At 32.8% G+C, this 17706-nt stretch overlaps 1 protein-coding gene across 4 annotated transcripts in view; it reads right to left on the bottom strand.

Moving 5' to 3' along the window:
* SNX13 (sorting nexin 13) overlaps positions 1-17706 on the bottom strand; it is a 122355-nt gene that overhangs the window by 48140 nt on the left and 56509 nt on the right. For all 4 annotated transcript variants that reach the window (XM_028525141.2, XM_028525142.2, XM_036010544.1 and 1 more), the window contains 8 exons: positions 14224-14345; positions 14033-14134; positions 12474-12562; positions 8430-8513; positions 6802-6940; positions 6336-6424; positions 2496-2595; positions 1412-1605 (listed from right to left, as the gene is read on the bottom strand). In XM_028525141.2, the coding sequence (XP_028380942.2) occupies positions 1412-1605; positions 2496-2595; positions 6336-6424; positions 6802-6940; positions 8430-8513; positions 12474-12562; positions 14033-14134; positions 14224-14345 (919 nt within the window). Of the gene's footprint in view, positions 1-1411; positions 1606-2495; positions 2596-6335; positions 6425-6801; positions 6941-8429; positions 8514-12473; positions 12563-14032; positions 14135-14223; positions 14346-17706 lie in introns of those variants that run through there.

The following is a 17706-nucleotide window of genomic DNA, read 5'->3' as shown; positions in this document are numbered from 1 at the left end:
TTCTTCTTGAGTCAGTTTGGTAATCTGCATCTTTCCAGGAATTTGGCAATTTCATTTAAGTTGTCTAATTTGTTGTCAAAGTTGCTTAGAATATTTGCTTATAGTCCTTTTAATTTCTATATAATTGGTGGTGATGTCCAATTTCTCATTCATAATCTTGGTGATCTCTTTTTTTTCTTGGCCAATCTAGCTAGAGGTTTGTCACTTTGGTTGCTCTTTTCAAAGAATGAATTTTTGGTTTTATTGATTTTTATCATTGTTTTTCTTTTTTCTATTTAACTGATTTCCATTCTGATCATTACCATTTCCTTCCTTCTGTTGCCTCACATTCATTTTGCTTTCCTTTTTCTATATTTTTATGTAAAGAACATGGATTGTTGATTTGAAATCTTCTTTCCATTTAGGTATTTTAAAGCTATGACCTTCCCTCGTAGCACTGCTTTAGCTGCATCCCCATACATTGTGACATTATGTTTTCATTTACATTCAATTCTTTTTGACCTAGAGACTATTTAGAAATGTGTTCTTTAATGTCAAATATGTACAAATTTCTGAAACTCCTTCTGTTGTTGATTTCTAATTAATTAATTTCTAATTGATTTCTAAGTAATCCTTCTGTTGTTGTATTAGGAGAAAAGGACATACTTTGCATGATTTTCAATACTTTTAAACTAAGAGTTGTTTTATGGACTGGCACATGGTCTATTCTGGAGAATGTTTCATGTGTGCATGAAAATATTGTGTATTCTGCTACAGTTATGTAAAATATTCTGTACTTGTAAAAGGTGTAACTGATTCACAGTGTTCCTTAATTCCTGTACATCCTTGGTGGTTTTCTAAATGTTCTATCAATTAATGAAAGTAAGTATTGGAGTTTTAAACTATTATTGCTGAACTCTCTATTTCTCTCTTCAATTTTGCCAGTTTTTTGTTTCATGTATGTAGGATTTTTTTTATGTTTCTAACTGTTTTATCATCCTGATCAATTAATCTTATTATTATAAAATGTTCCTCTTTTCTCCAGTAACAATTTTTGTCTTAAAATCTACTGTATAATATCAGTATAGCCAATCCAGCTATTTTGGTTACTGCTTGCATGATTTATCTTTTTCCATCCTTTTACTTTCAACTACTGTGTCTTTGAATCTAAGTGTATGTGACTTTGAATCTTAACTTTGCCATTTAATATTTTCATGACTTTGGCCAAATTAATTCCATTTTCTAAACATTAGTTTCTTCACCTATAAAATTAGGATAATAATACATAATAAGACTATTACCAGGATAAAATAAGACAATGCTTGTGAAGTAGCTGTGCCTAGCATGAGTAATATTCATAAGAACTATAAAAGTTACTATTAATGATACTGCCAAAGAAGATAAGAACACAGTAACCAAAACATATCCTCACCTTTTCTGATAAATATTGTTCATAAATTCCAACAGCAGCTGCTCTTAAAAGACCTTTGGTTTGGTTGGTTTGATGTTTTCCATCTTTCTGACAGCTTAATAAAACTTCTAGCTGCTGCTGGGCTGTAACCCGGTACCCTTCCACTGTCATCCAGAAGAAGAGATGTGCTTGACCTCCAGTTTGCTGCATGAAATCTACCACACAAAACCCACAACAACACAGATAATAATGCCACACAATTTCTGGGTGCATGCAGCTGTATGACAGGAAAGTTAAGAAGGATTAACGTTTCAAATACTTAAAATTCTGCATTTTGAAAATGTTTAACAAATGTTTGAAATGAAGATATATTATGAATTAGTAAAGCTAAGAACAGTTATGTAGGACACACAAATAAAAGCACATTCTTAAAAAATCTCACTTTTCTTAATAAAATCGCTAGGGGATAAAATTGCTATATAAGACTTCATCAGAAATAAACTATTTCACTAACATTCAGTCTTCATTCTCAATGAAGGTTACTAATCATAACATGTGTTAATATTTCCTTACATATTAATATATAAGGATTGAAGCCTACCATAAATCATGTATTTATGTTTTTAATTCTGAAAATTAAGAATCAGGAAATTTTAGTGAAAATGTCCTCAAAATAAAACAATTCTGATGTAATAGTAATAAAATGAACAATATGTATATAATAGTATATATTTATTAAAATGGTAGAGAAACAAAGTCCCTTCCCATTCATACACAAAAATGATACAAATAAGATCTATATTACCATGTATTACTCACAAAGTACTCTTCCTCAAGTAATTTAAATTCATAGTAGACTCTCCTAGGGTTTATTTTTAGAAGTTTAGCAAATGCACGTTCAAGTTATAATAAGCATTTATTTCTTCAAAAACAAAATAAATTTCTACCACTATGTTTTCCAGTGAAAAAGGAACATTTTGGAGAATAGGGAGTAAAGGAGAAACAGATTTGGCATGTAAAACATTAAGTATCTAAAATTTAATAATATTTACAATTATTAAAAATTTCAAGGGCTATATTATTTTCATAAAATGGATTTACCTACCCATAAAAAACTGTAGTGCAACATTGTCTACAAGGATGCTGTCCAGAGGGACTGTGCAAAGTTTCCCAAAGTTTGCTGCCAGTTTCACAGTATTTATTTCCTACAAATAAAAGCAAATGCAGGTCACTCAATATATTCATTCATTAGGTTAAAGATCTCTATACAGGTATAAAAAATTGAAGCAGAATAAAAATAAAGGTTTTTCCTTCTATAAATGGGATGCCCAATAAAATAGTCTCAGCTCAGTGAATGTTATTTTCAGAATTGCTTAGTAAATATACAGGGTTCGGCAGGAGTAAGGCCTTGAGTGTGGTTGGTAGGGTAATAATATAGGTATAAAAATTTATAGGGGGTGTTTTTTGCATTTTTTAAATTGTTCTTGAAGTACAGTTGTCTCCATTTTTCCCTAGTTTTAATTTGAACATTTTGGACACCTAAAATGTCATATGGTGTGCTTGAGTGTGATTGTTATGTTACAGAATTACATGGTTATGATTTTGTAATAAAAATCTTTTTTATTTGTACCAGACCCTGTATATTAAATATGATAAGCATTCATTTCTTCCAATGCAGAATAAATCTAAATTACTGTATTTTAATTATTCTCTACTTATATATACTCCAGAGAAAAATGAAAATTTTAGAGGCTCAAGGGGATGTTTAGAATGCTTAATATGTCCAAGAATGAACAAATCCCAACATTTCAAAGCAGAGACTGAAGTCTATCTACTGGGAAAACAGAAAATATTCCCAAAGGCTGATTTTGCTACTAAGAGAGTAAAAACTCTATAATGTATTTTATGGAAATATAAATGTAGAAATGTACTTCTTCTCAGAGTATGTAAGTGATAAATTATATATGTTTTATGAAGTTTGTAAAGCACCATAACTACCCACATATAAAACAAACTTAAAAAAAGGTTCACAACTTTTCATGTCAAGCACTATGCTAGGGACGCACGTTTCACACATCACTTCACTTCATCTCCACGACAATCCTACTAGGTGAGCGTCACCAATTCCAGTTAACCCGTAAGAAAACCGAAGACCAGAAAGGTTGCCTATGATCACAAAGCTAGTAAGAATGAGTCTGTTTTCAAAGCCTGCTGTCCTTTCCTCTAAAACCCATGATATATCTGTGAACTATTTTCACCAGCTTCTCTGTGCATATTCCCAAATCCGTGATTTAAAAAGTCTTTGATTTAAAATGAAAAGACAGGCAGGTTCTCTAAAAGTTAAAATAGGCTGCCCTATTCAGGGACAGATACTAAATTAGGCATAGGTGATACATAAAGGAGAAGAAAGATAATCTGAAGAAAGTAGAAAAAAAATTTCTTGTGTAATGATTATCCCTTCATATAAGTACTGAATAGTAACAGGTAACTAACTTAAAGTGTCTGGCATAATGCAACCCAGTGCTAGAACATGGTTTCTCTTCTATTTCTCCTGCCCAGCAGCAGCTCCATGGCTAATGGGATGGGTAAGAGTAGTCACTATAACTTTATTTGTAATAAAAAGGATAAAAGGTCTTTTAAGATTTCAAGATAAGTAATATGGTTAAAAAATAGATCTCTGTGAGGATTCTGAAGTTACTTCAAAAGGAAAATGCATGACTTGAACTATTAAAGAGGTAATACTTGATATTCAAAATAGAATTCACAGGCTTCCAAACAGGGCATCTAAATTTTAAAAGGATTCAATTATCAAAGAGTGGGCAAGTACACTTTAAATAATGATGCTGAAGGATTACTAACTCTAAGATCTACTTAAAGATACAATAAGCACTAGTAAAACCAGGTCCTTTTTCTATTCTGAATTTATAGGGGTGTATAAACTAATTTTAAGATAAAGACATACATACAAGTGCACACACATGTATATGACAAACGTGAGCCTCGAGTAATATGAGTTTAAATTAACCTAGCAAACCAAAGTTCTTAAAAAATGTCTTCTATTCCTTATGGAAAATTGCAAAATCACAAGATAAGAGAGTCACAAATAAATTTCCAGAATAGAAAACCAGTGCAGAAAAGTGACTGCACTAAAAACTAAACTTAATTAAAATGTTTTTTCCTGTCTTAGAGCCCCAAATCTCTGCTCTACTTTATAGTAAAACTCTAAAGAGCTAACAAGAACCACTGTTTCTAATTTGTCTCTTCCCATTTCCTCGTGGACTGACTCCTTCAGGGTTTCTCTCCACATTCCACCAACATGCTATCATCAGATCACCAATAATCCCCTCAATAGCACACCCAATGTGCAATTAGTCTTTGACGAACCTGATTTCTCACTTCTTTAAACACTTTCTACACTTGGCTTCTAGGACATCACACTCTCAGGTTTTCCTTCAATCTCACCAGCGACTTCACTCTATCTTTGGGTAGATCTCCTATTTTATTTTAAACTATAGTAACTGAAGTGCCTCAGGACTGAGTTCTTAGTAGCTTCTTACACTCACACTTTAGGTACCTCGCCCAGTCTCTTAACTTTAAATAAACATCTGATAATCCCAAGGATTCTCAAAGTGTATTTCCGTCACTAAACTTTCCCTTGAACTTGAGTTTAACAATTAACATATTTAATCCATTACCAAACCCTGTTAGCACTATATGCAGTCCCTAACTATTTAATACTTCTTATACCCTCTGCAGACATCTCTTACTATATGAAATCAGTAGTCTCATAAATGATCACTTAGTTTCCATTCTTGCTCCCACCACTCCACCATAATTTATTCATCACAAAGAGCCAAAGGAATCATTTTAACTCACAAATCACAACACGTCACTCACCAAAGAAAATCTCCAGTGTATTCCCATCACTATTAGAATCATAAAAAAATCTTACTATGGCAGGTAAAACCACATATAATCTAGTCACCAAGGTTCCTCTCCAACTTCATTCCTACTAACAATCCTCATTCATTCCATACCAGCCACACTGACCTTCTCTAACTCACCAACCACCTTCCTATCTCAGGACCTTTGCCTTTGCTCTCACCTTGCCTGAAAGGTTCTATTTTTAAAAATCTCAGAACTCTCTCATGTTATTTGGGCCTCCCTATGCTCAAATGTGACCCAGTCTCTCAACACCTATAGAAAACACTCCTAGGCATTCTCTATCCCTTTACTTTGCATTACTTAATTTTTTTCATTTTACTTTTTATTTTTTAAGACATTATATATCAATTTATATATTGGCTTATTTTCTGACTCTGCAATTAAAATGTAAGCTCCATGAAGAGAGAGATTTTGTCTATTAGGTCAATCTACAATAGTGCCCACCACACAAAATTCAGTAAATGCTGAATTTTGAGTAAAGTGGGTAAGTGAAGAAATAAGTCACAAATTAAAATAAAATCTTTAATTACTTTAGCACTTTTCAGGCAGTGTTTCAATCTCTTTAGCTTGGTTTCACAAATACTTATGATACACTGTATAAGAGGAGTTTTTTCCTGAAAGTTCTCTTACAGAGTACTGTACTGGTTAATATCCCACTTTTTGTTATATGCTAGACATTTAAAAATTTTACTATTACACTATATTTGACAGACAATACCACATTAGTTTCAGGTGTGCACTATAGTGACTACACATTCATACACCTTATGATGTGATCACCATGAAAAGTCTAGAAACCATCTGCCCCCACACGTAGTTACTGTGATATTAGTGACTATATAACCAGACTGTGCATTACTTCTCCAACACTTATTTTATAACTGGCAGTTTGTACTTCTCAGTCCCCTTCACCTTTCTCACCCATCCCCCCACCCTGCTAGACAGTTTAAAAAATAGAAAGTATTTATACTAAACGTTACTGTAAATGCACATTACTTACCTTGCCTGACTGCAACCGCTGTATTCTTGAGTCACATACTTTCTTTACAAATAATAAGCTATTTATTTGATTTTTGATAGTGTTGATATCTAAAAACAAACAAATTGATTATGAACTAGAAAGTGGTAATGCTATATGTGAAAAACTTTAAACAGTCCCTTACTGTAATTTAACATAAAAACCAATGCACAGATCAGTTATTTTACTGAATAAATAACCTCAAATTTTATAGTGAAATTATTTAATATTAAACTATGCCAACCCTCTTTATTTTAGAGATAACTGTAATAATAGTCTCATTTCAGAAATTATGCCTTATTCTTAGTACACATTAATACAATAAGCCAGATTTCAATTTAGTTAAGGGAAAAACAAACAACAGGGTAAAATAATACTTAGGCAAATTAGTTTTGTTTGAATTATAGTAATCAATGAAGAAGGAAAACATTCTTTTACTTTAACTTACCATCACCAGCTGTATCTAGAGATCGAAGATACTGTAATTCTTCTGCTGCCTTATCTCTGACTGCTTCTAGCTCTCCAATATTGTCACTCAATTTAATAATGTTCATAAAGGCCTCATAGTTACAATTAGAGTCACGGATCTGAAAAATAAAGTTTAAAAAACAGGTTGGAGGGGAACAGACTTATTAAGGGGAAACAGAACTTGCCATATTCCCAATGCTTATAACAAAAGAAAATGAAAATCCCTGTACTCACTGTACTTAAATTCTTGTCACAAACTGTAAACAAAGTAAGTAAAATACACAGCACGTTAGAAAGTAGAAAAGCATGCTCAGAATGTTTGATGATAGCAAGGAAGCTGTGATGGCTGAGCTGTATCAAAGAAAGGGAGAAGAGGAGACATGAGGAGGAGTGGGGGTGGAGGGCAAATCAGCAGGGCACAGTGGCTGTTTCGACTTTCATTCTGAGTAAAGTTACTGGAGGGTTTTAAACAGAAGAGTGGAATTCTATGACCTAAATTTAACAGAATCATTATGATGATGTGAATAACTATTATTTCTCTTTTTCTCCAGTCACCTGCTGTTTAAGAACAGGAACAGAGTAGATAAATGGTTAAGCTGGATTTAACCAGTGTGGTTTCACCAAACAAGTACAGTGAGAGAGAGAGTGAAAAGGTAGCTGAGGATGTTCAGAAGCAACCAATCGTTATGACTGCCAATAAAATGTAAACCAAGTAAAGCAGTAAGGAGAGCTATGAAAATATACTTTGGCATACACTACCATCCTTTTGATGGCTGCATAGTATTCTACTGTATCAATATGCATAATTTATTAAACTAATCATCTATTAGGTCATAGATTGCAATTTTAAATTGCTTTCATTTTTTCAGTATTATAAGCAATGTTTCCAATCCTTAAATGTTGCAAATTTATTAATACTTTATAATAAATTTGAGGATAATTCCTAACCAAGAGATATACATTTAAAAATTTTTAATTATGTGGATATGCATATTTTTAAAGCTCTTGGTAGAGCCTTATAGAACTCCATAATGCAGTCGACAAAGAAGAATCTGTGACCCCCATGAAAGGCTCTAACTTTAAAAAATACTCAGCATCTATACACACGGGCAGTAAAATATCCTTTTGTAAATTTAAACAAGTAGTAACAGAACCAAAATTGTGAAATTTATCTTATCAATACACTTCTTAAAGAGAATTTGGTGAGCCCTGGCTGGGTGGCTCAGCTGGTTGCAGCATCATCCCCATATACCAAAAAGATGTGGGTTTGATTTCCAGTCAGGTGTATACCTAGGTTGCAGGTTCAACCCCAGGTCAGGGTGCAAACAGGAGGCAACCAATCAATGTTTCTCTCTCATATCAATGTTTCTCTCTCTCTTTGTCCCCCCTTCCTCTCTAACATCAATAAACATATCCTCGGATGAGGATTAAAAATATTCAAAAATAAATTTGGCTAACACATTCAACATATTAGCAAACAGAAATATTGGACAGATAAAGATTATCTTTAGATACATTTTCATTTAATAAATTGTTGTTTAATCTCCAAATACCATTTGTACATTTTAAAAAACTGTTTTAAAGAGTTGTAATTTAGAAAGTACATACCATCCAAATGATATATTGATTAATATAATCAGGATCACTGAGTTGATTTATTAATGGAAGAAGAATTCCTCGTGCAAGGATTTCCTGGACAAGAATTTTAAAACACAAAAATAAATTTTATCTAATATACTCAAATCAATGGCATAATATAAATCCCCTAACACAACGCTGTTGCTTAAGAAAAGCACAATACATGTAAAAGTAAAACCTGAAAACCAATATAAGCTTATAAACAGATGAGCCAGTCTACCACAGATAAAGTAAATAAACTGAGATGAAGCTACCTGTATCAGTGTGGATACATCTCCACAATGACACCTGGAGTTGAATGGAGAAAAGCAAAAGATACCTCTAGTGCGTTAGTATTTCTGTAAATTTTTAAAATACAAAACATGGCCGTGTAAGTGTTTATGGATTCCTCTATCTACATTAAAGTATAAAAACAAAGAAGAAAGGAAAAGATACACACTATTTTGAGAGTAGTGGTTACCTTCAAGGGAGAAATAAAGCAAATATAGTTAAATATTAACACTGGTTAAATCTGAGTAGTTGGTATATAACTGTCTATTACAGTCTCTATACTTGTCTATTTGAAATTTTTCCTAATAGAAAATAATGAAAATAAAATAAAATATTAATACAACCGTTCACCATTCTCTAGCTGTTCCTTCCTATTCTTTCCAGCTGTTTATGCTCCTATTAATATTCCCTTCCTTCAAGGACTGACTCCAGAATCAATTCTCCAATTAAATAAACGCTGATCATTTCAGCTAAACACTTTTTTTACTTACATGCTTAAAATATACTTATACCCTTTATTTATGGCATTTATCACTTACCCTCCTCTATGTAACTCTGTATCTGCCACTTCTCTAATACACTACTGTCTAGGAATCCTTTGTACATGAGTGACACTAGTCAGGTGTTCTATTGATTTATGTATCTTCAAAATTATTTACCCTTCACCTTCTCAACATCATTGTCTTAAACATAGCAGGCATTTACAAACATGATGTGACTGAAGATAAAGAAACTAAGTATTTAGTGCTGGTGCTATTAATCTACACAACTTTATGCCTATAATATCTGAGTTTATGAAACACTATTTCTTAAGAATAATGGAGAAGTTAAATAACTGCAAGCTTAACAGGATGTTTCACCTTCCTAAGCAAAAGGTTGATGTATTTAATCTTTTCAGATCTCTAATTTACCTGGACCATTTTGTGATGTAAGTTCACAGAAGGTGGCCTATACTTTATTTTCCTTTAGAGAAATGTTATAAATTCTAATTCTGTAAGCTATACAAGTCTCTGACAACTATTTCACCATGATGAATTAATAATTCCAAAAGGCACTAATAAAGGCTCAACTAACTTTCTGAGGTATCTTTTGAGACATCTTACAGTCTCAAATTAGAAGGATTTGCTTATTCTTTCAAGGCTTAAAAATTGTTTTCAGTATTTATATAATTCCTTTCTTCAAATTATGTCTCTGGCCCAATGCTCAAGTCTCAAAATGTTTTTTGTAAGAAGAAAACACATAAATAAAAATTTTTTTAAGTTGCTTTTCAAAATGATTAAAAATATATATGGTATAGAATTTTAAATCAATTTAATGCTTCTATTAGTTAACACAATTAGTCAATCTGTTTTAGTAAACTAGTATAATCTTTTAATTTGCCTCAAAAAGGATTTGGTTAGTTAGTCAAGATGTCACCATATTAACTCAACAATTCCTATAGGGGCTCTAGTGAGGCCAAGGATCTATACAAAAAAAAAAAAAAAAAAAAAAAGAAGTTATGTGTTAATCTTAAAAAAAAACCTTTGGGGTAAACATGTATTACCAACAAAAGAAAACTGATAAAGACCTATCAAATTAAAAGGAAAAAACTAATTTGTTGAATGCAGTGCTCTACAATTATACTCAATTAGATTCTACCAAAAATAAATGAAATGCTGGTCTAAAAAAAAACCTATAGCAAAACATATTTTCTCTTTAAACAATTCTACTTATTTTAAACTCTAACCTCATGAACAAGGCAGATCTTTATTCATGGACCCTGAAGGTCAGCTCAATCTTCAGGAAGCTGCAGTGACGTGTGTACCACGGCCAGCAAGAAGGGCAAACACGTTTCCTCGTAACATCAAACTGACCTTCTGACTGGGCATCTGCTCTCTGACAGCTACTGAGAGGACCACCAAGGGCATAACAATGATAAATACAAATACATGGCCCCCGTCTTTATGGGGGAAAGAGGCATCAAGTGAGTAAACACAACAACCAGATTCTCGTTTTAAAATATCTCCCGAGAGTGTTATAAGGGAAATCAACTGAGTAATAAGCTATAGTAACAGGGAATTATGAGAGGTCAGGGGAGGCATTTCTGAGGAAGTGAGAAAGGAGAGATGAATACAATTCAGCCAAGAAAATAAAGAAAACCTTTTTTTTTTTTTTTCCCAGAAGAACAGAGGGAAGAACAGAGGATGAGACACTTATGGAGAAAAAGCCAGTGCGGCTGAAATACAATGACTTTACAGCATGAAGGTCAGAAAGGTAAACAAAGCCACATCACACAGGCCTTGTTGGCTCCTAAAGGGACCTGACATGTGAAAAATTTGCCGGATGGTAGGTCTTACATTTACTGGGATGGGGAAACTTCTAAAAGGCAGACAGGATCTAGAGGCAAGAATAAGATTTCCATTTTGGACATTTAAAGTTTAAAAGGGCTATAAGTCAATAAAATGGTGATTTCAGTGGTGCTCCGAAGGGAAGTCTGGCCTAACTCTATTATCTGGAAGACATTAGCATTTGGATGGTGTTTAAAGCCTAGAGGCTTGAATAATTTGCATATTTAAAAGCTATATAGAAGATGAGTTAAAATATATAAAGGTGACTAAAAAGGAGATGAAATGGAGGCAAAAAATCAGGAAACAGCACTGACAGGGAACCCAAGAGAGACAGTTTCAAGAAGGCAAAGATAGCCAGCCCCTCGGAGTGCTGCTACGACACTAACAGAGCTACCATGGATTTGAGCTAAGATGGATTAGTAACATCGTCCTTTAGTGGTGGCGATGAATCTTATGATAGGTATTCCAGGTGTTTACTAGAAAACCAACTAGCCCAAATAACTGGTCTTAACAATATTTAATCTAATAGATTCTTCTCATCAAAACCAAATATTTTCTACTGACTTCAAAGTACCATTACTCTGCCTGACAAGTGAATTGGACTCAAGACAGGTAGGTATTAGGAAATGGTATGGTATTGCTTAAATAATAGCATCCAAGCTTAAAAGCACACCTTAGGAACTGAAATTTTGTTTCACAGAAAGTCAGGCTAAAGAGATCCAAAGTTTTATTTTCAGAAAAACTGGAAACTTCCATTTTATCCATTCATAATCATGTAAGGTCTTATGTAGCTAGCATTTCTCAATCATAAGCAGCAGCCAAAGCCAAAATATTATTCCTCTGCCTCTTAATATTTACTCCGAAGGTTTATATTATGGCCAGGGAACTGAAAGTCCTAGACTACTGTTTTCATCTTTCTTATTAATTTTCCAATTATAAGAAGCAAAATCTCAGCTACTCAGTTTTTTTTTAGGTTTCTAGCCAGAGGTATTATTTGAATTAGCCTAATTTAATTAGCTTAAACTTATAGGTAAAGAAATATTAAAGAAAAATTAAAATATCTTGGCATAACCAAAAATCCAAGTACCTAACTAAGTCAAGCAGTTCTCAAAGTGTTGCCCAGGGACCACTGGGAAGTTGGGGGAGACAAGCTTACAGTCATACTTTCAAATGAAACAAGATGTGATGGTAGCATTTAACTAATGGAGTGGAAATTTGTATATTCTTGTGTTTCAAAATTTCTTAGTTTTAATTTCTAATATGGTAAATATTGATAGGTAAAAACCACATAAATAAAGCTCTCTGGGATCCTCAATAATTTTTAAAAGATTGTAATGGGGTCCAGAGATGAAAACTTTTAAGAAATACTACTCTACGTTTCTTTACAGCCATTTATCTGGTAGGAGTTTAAGCTTACCCTGACAAAGTACCGCATGATCTTGTTCTGGAAATCTCCAGGAGGTAGCAATAAATATAGTAAGACCTCACACAAATCCCTTAGGAATCCTAGAAATAAAAAAGGTAGCTATAGTAACATTAGAAAATATGAACCTCTACCTATTCTTAATATAAAACAAACATATAAAGGTAGAAATAAGCAGTTTCCTGATTATACTGGCTTATTATTTTAGTAATTAATTAGTACATATCAGTATTCATTAAAAATTCCTTCATTTTTCTCCAACAGTAACTACTCATTAATCAAAATGATATTTTAATTCTGCTCAGTTTCACCCACTTTTTAATCATTAAAAATCTTCAATTAGCCCTGGCTGGCGTAGCTCAGTGGCTTGAGCGCGGGCTGCGAACAAAAGTGTTGCAGGTTCGATTCCCAGTCAGGGTGCATGCCTGGGTTGTAGGCCATGGCCCCCAGCAACCGCACATTGATGTTCCTCTCTCCCTATCTCCCTCCCTTCCCTCTCTAAAAGTAAATAAATAAAATCTCTAAAAAAAATAATCTTCAATTACAAAGGTGCCCCTGAAACAACTTAAGTTATACCATGTATTATGTACTTTACCACACTAATTATGTTTGCATACTTAAAAATTATTTGCACGTTTAAAATACACCTATAGTTCTTCTTTCGAGAAAGAATCTCTTCTATCTTGGCAGGTAATAACAAAAAAATAAAAGAGTATGCTCTTCAAATTTGCTGATTTATGAGGGCTTGGTTTACATAAAAGTACTGCACATCTTTGTATCTATTTGTTACATTTAGTTATCTTTGTATCAGTGTAAATAAATGGCAATTAAAAATTAAATTGTACAATATAAGAAGGAATGAAGAAAATAAAAAAGAGGAAAGAAAAGGCAAAAATAAAGAAATCAAAATGCTAGGCGAATTATAAAAATCAAAGAAAATTTCCACAACTAGAAATGCTTTTCTATAGTTATTCATATGCTGACATTTCATGGGGACATAATTACATAGCTGATACCTGTTAATCAAAACAAACCAAAAAAATGCCAAGTAGGAAAACCTCGCAGGAAAAACACAACATCCTCAGCTAAAGCTTATCTGTGCTAACTTCCCACAAAGAAGACAAGTTCGTTCAACTCTATCAATTTTACTTAAAATCAGTGTAAACATTCCATTAGAAGATATTTTAGGGTAACAGATATATTCTCTAAGAAAAAAATAAATTCAAGGTGAAGATAAAGTTAGTATAGATCAAAAAATAAATTTATAATTATAAAATGTTTATGCTAGTTATATTTTACAAGACAAGGTAATCTTTAATTACCATCTTTAACTTTTATAGACAACCTTTAAAACAAAAAAAAAATGGGAACTATTTTTTAAACTACTTTTAAGAATTAAAAAGATAAAATAAACTGAAGAGTAAAGGTATCTTCACTATGCTACCTGTCCTGTAAGAATAATTTCACCCTTATATTTGTTCACTGGTTCTGCTAACTTGTCTGACCAATTTGAATAGCTGCTGCTCTCAAAAGAGTGAAACTGAAAACGGAACCTTCTTCATCTTTGGGAGAAGTGCACACTAGATCACGGCAAACATCCTTCTCCATTTCAACTTCAACTTCAAAGAAGGTATCTACAAGATCTTCTGCTGTACCTGCATGAAGAAAGGAATAATTCAAGATATAATGAATGATAAAGAAAAACAGATTTGAAAATCGTAGTTTTCAGAAATAAAGATATTACCTGTTACTTGATCATCTTTCTCTGTTATCTTCTGTTGAGCCTTTCTAAATACTCGTAGGTGTGTGCCAAAGTCATCTACGATGCGTGTAGTAAAGTAAGGCTGCCAGTCTATTTCTTTTGACCTTATAAAAAACACATTACATAAAAGCATTATATAAATGCTTTTCAATCAAAAAATATAAATTCATTTTTAATGACATGTAAAAGAAAACATTCAGAAGCTAAGTTTATTTATACTGAGGTTTTGTTCATTTAATTACTGTTATATCTTAGGACTTTCCTTTCACAAGACCCAAGGTGTACAAATGTTTTTGACTAAGACTTCAAGCAATATTAGGTGTTTTATGTGCCAAAGCTTAAACATTAAAATAAATAGAAAAATATAATATTTTTTCCAGTTAAATAAGAAATGAGTCTAACAAGTATATTATACAATTAATTTCTCAACCCAGATATAAGAAAACATTAGGAATTCATACTATTTCTGCTTGCTTTTAAAAGAGTAGACTGAGACGAGCTGGTGTGACTCAGTGGACTGAGTGCCGGCCTGCAAACCACAGGGTCACCAGTTCAAATCCCCATCAGGACATATGCCTGGATTGCAGGCCAGGTTCCCCAGTAGGGGGCGCACAAGAGGCAACCACACATTGAAGTTTCTCTCCCTCTCTTCCCCTATCTCTAAAAATAAATAAAACCTTAAAAAAAAAACACAGTAGACTGACAGCTGTCAGAGGGGAGGGGCATTTGGCTGGGTGAAAATAGGTGAAGAGATTAAGCATAAATATATATATATGTATAAGCATAAATAAATATGTATATATATAGATACACAGACACAAACAAAAGTATGGCAATAGCCAGACGGAAAGGGTGCGAGCGAAGGTGGAAGTGGGCAAAGGGAGGATAAATGGGAAGGGGAAGAGACTTGACTTCAGGTGGTGAGGGTACAATGCAGAATGCAGATAATGTTTTATTGAATTATATCACTTAAACCTGCATGGGTTTATTAACCAATGCCACAAAAAAAATCAATAAAAAATAAATGTCACCCCCCCAAAATCTATAAAAAATAAAAAAGCACCTGAAATATTTCTTGGTTCTTTTTCAACCCTTTATGAATTCTCCACATTCTTCTTTTTAGTTATACAGGCAAGTTCCAAGCTAAATACCTTTGGAAGGAACCTGATTGGTTTCTGCTTGCATAGTCTAGCACTTAAAAACTTGTGTATTCAAAATAACACAGAAATGGCTTAAAGAATGTGGCCATATTTAGCCATAAAAAAAGTACATATAGTACTCTATCTTAAACACAACAGACCTCCAGAGACACTGCTAATTCGCCCTGGCCAGGTAGCTCAGTTTGTTGGAGCATCATCCCATACACCAAAAGGTCGCAGGCTTGATACCACGCCAGGGCACATATCTAGATTGGGTTCCATCCCTGGTCCAGGCATGCATGAGAGGTAACCAATCGATGTTTCACTCTCACATCTGTTTCTCTCTCTCTCTCTCTCTCTCTCTCTCTCACTCACTCAAACATACACTGAAGTGAAGATTAAAGAAAAAGAAAGAAAAAGACTGTTAATTTAGTACAACAGAGAAACAAATACAAATGCAACAGTTTGCACTTCTCCTTGGATTAAGGGGTATTTTTAAACATTCTTAATTTTGTTTACCTTAAATTAACACTAAAATTAATTTACTCTTTTAGAAACAAACTAAGTAGATACAAGACAAAGAGTCTATTCATGAAGATGCTGGGCAAAGTGGGAACCAGAAAAAAGTACACCATAATTCATTATGTTAATTACCCACAAATGTGCAATAAAGAAGCTAGTGAAGAAAATGACTTGATTAAGCTGTCACTTTTTGAGAGAAAGCCTTTAAAAGGAAATGGTATAGAGGAATGTAAGAGTTGTTTTCAAACAAAAAAGTTATTAACACACATATACTAATTAAAAAATATATACACAGCTCTTATTTTGTTATATATGTGTGAAGAAAGTAAATTAACTGTAACAGGGAACCTGAACTCAGGGATCTGAGGAGGGTTAACGTTGTTTAGAAGAGAGAGCCATGTATATAATACGTATGTACTAAACTTGGTAACAATATTCAGCCTCAACATAAAAACTAATATAAGAACTTAAACCTAGCAATACGTAGAATCTCTTTATTAAAATATCACAATCTATATAAGCACCTTTCAAAAGACTTTATTATGAATATTTGTGCCAAATAATACATACTGAAAATTTTATAAAACCACAATTTACTTGATATAAGCCATTACCTTAGCTCATTTAATCCATAAAAGGTTCCTTTTAACAAATTTAGAAGAAAGTAGAATATATACTGTTTCAAGTAAGATCTGTTCCATTTCAGGGTACAATGCAATATATATAACACTGAAATTTTCAAACAAAATAAAATGTACTAATTTTACAAGGCATTTTAAGCCCAGATCAATTCTATAACCCATCACTATAGAGGAGGTAATGACACTTAAAATTAGTCAAAATTAAAGACCAATGCAAGTATATAAACATTATTTTAAATATAGATTTTTACTTTCAATATACATATATGTTTAGGGTGGGGAAAACAGGGAACACAGTATTCTGTACCTCTATCCAAGGTCATTATTTTCCCTCTTCTTTACTCATTTCCACTGACTACATGCAAACCTAATGTAAATCTCAACTAAAAGGAACTTTTCCAGGTTAGAAAGATAAGAACAGCAACACATTTCTTCCCATTTATAAATTAGGAAAATGCCTAATTTATAGTTTTTGTATTAACAAAATCTGAAAATATTTTGATGAAAGTGAAGTGCTTCCTAAAATTATGGGTATATGATAAATATGTAATAAATGAAACATGAATATGAATCAAAAACATCATTTGATTTATGTAACTGCCATACTTTCTTCTACTGATGTACAAACAGCTCTCTAGTAGAGTTCTTAATGTCAATTATTCTTAAGTTATGCTTACGGTCAAAGTTCTTTTTCACTTTGTTTAAAATATTCCCCGTGATTCTTATTCTAATAAAAATACAATCAACCCTATTACCTACACTAGCATTCTATTATTACTTATGAGCTTTCATATTTGAATTTAAAAATAAGAGAGCATATTTCCTATATGATCAAGAGGGTAAGTGACATAGTCAATCCTACCTTGAAAATATAAAATTTGTGGTAGGCTCCTGAAGCTTACATACTTGACAGAACGGGTGCAAGAATTATGTGGTCAATGAGATACAAAAAGGCAATAGAGTTTTAATTTAAGCATAAAAGCAAAAGCCAAACTATAATATGTGCCTCTCTGACCATTTATTTCGCATGCCTTTATCTTCACCTGTAACAGAAAGATTCTATTCCTTGCCTTTTAATTGGTTGCCTGCATATCTTGTCTCAATGCATTCTATTTTCCACAGAGCAGCCAGAGTGATCACTTTAAATACAAATGTCATCGTAC

The sequence above is a fragment of the Phyllostomus discolor genome, chromosome 10 (genome assembly GCF_004126475.2).
Source record: "Phyllostomus discolor isolate MPI-MPIP mPhyDis1 chromosome 10, mPhyDis1.pri.v3, whole genome shotgun sequence".
Taxonomy (NCBI): Eukaryota; Metazoa; Chordata; class Mammalia; order Chiroptera; family Phyllostomidae; genus Phyllostomus; species Phyllostomus discolor.
Note: the sequence above shows the minus strand (reverse complement) of the source record. Positions and strands in the feature narration are given on the sequence as shown.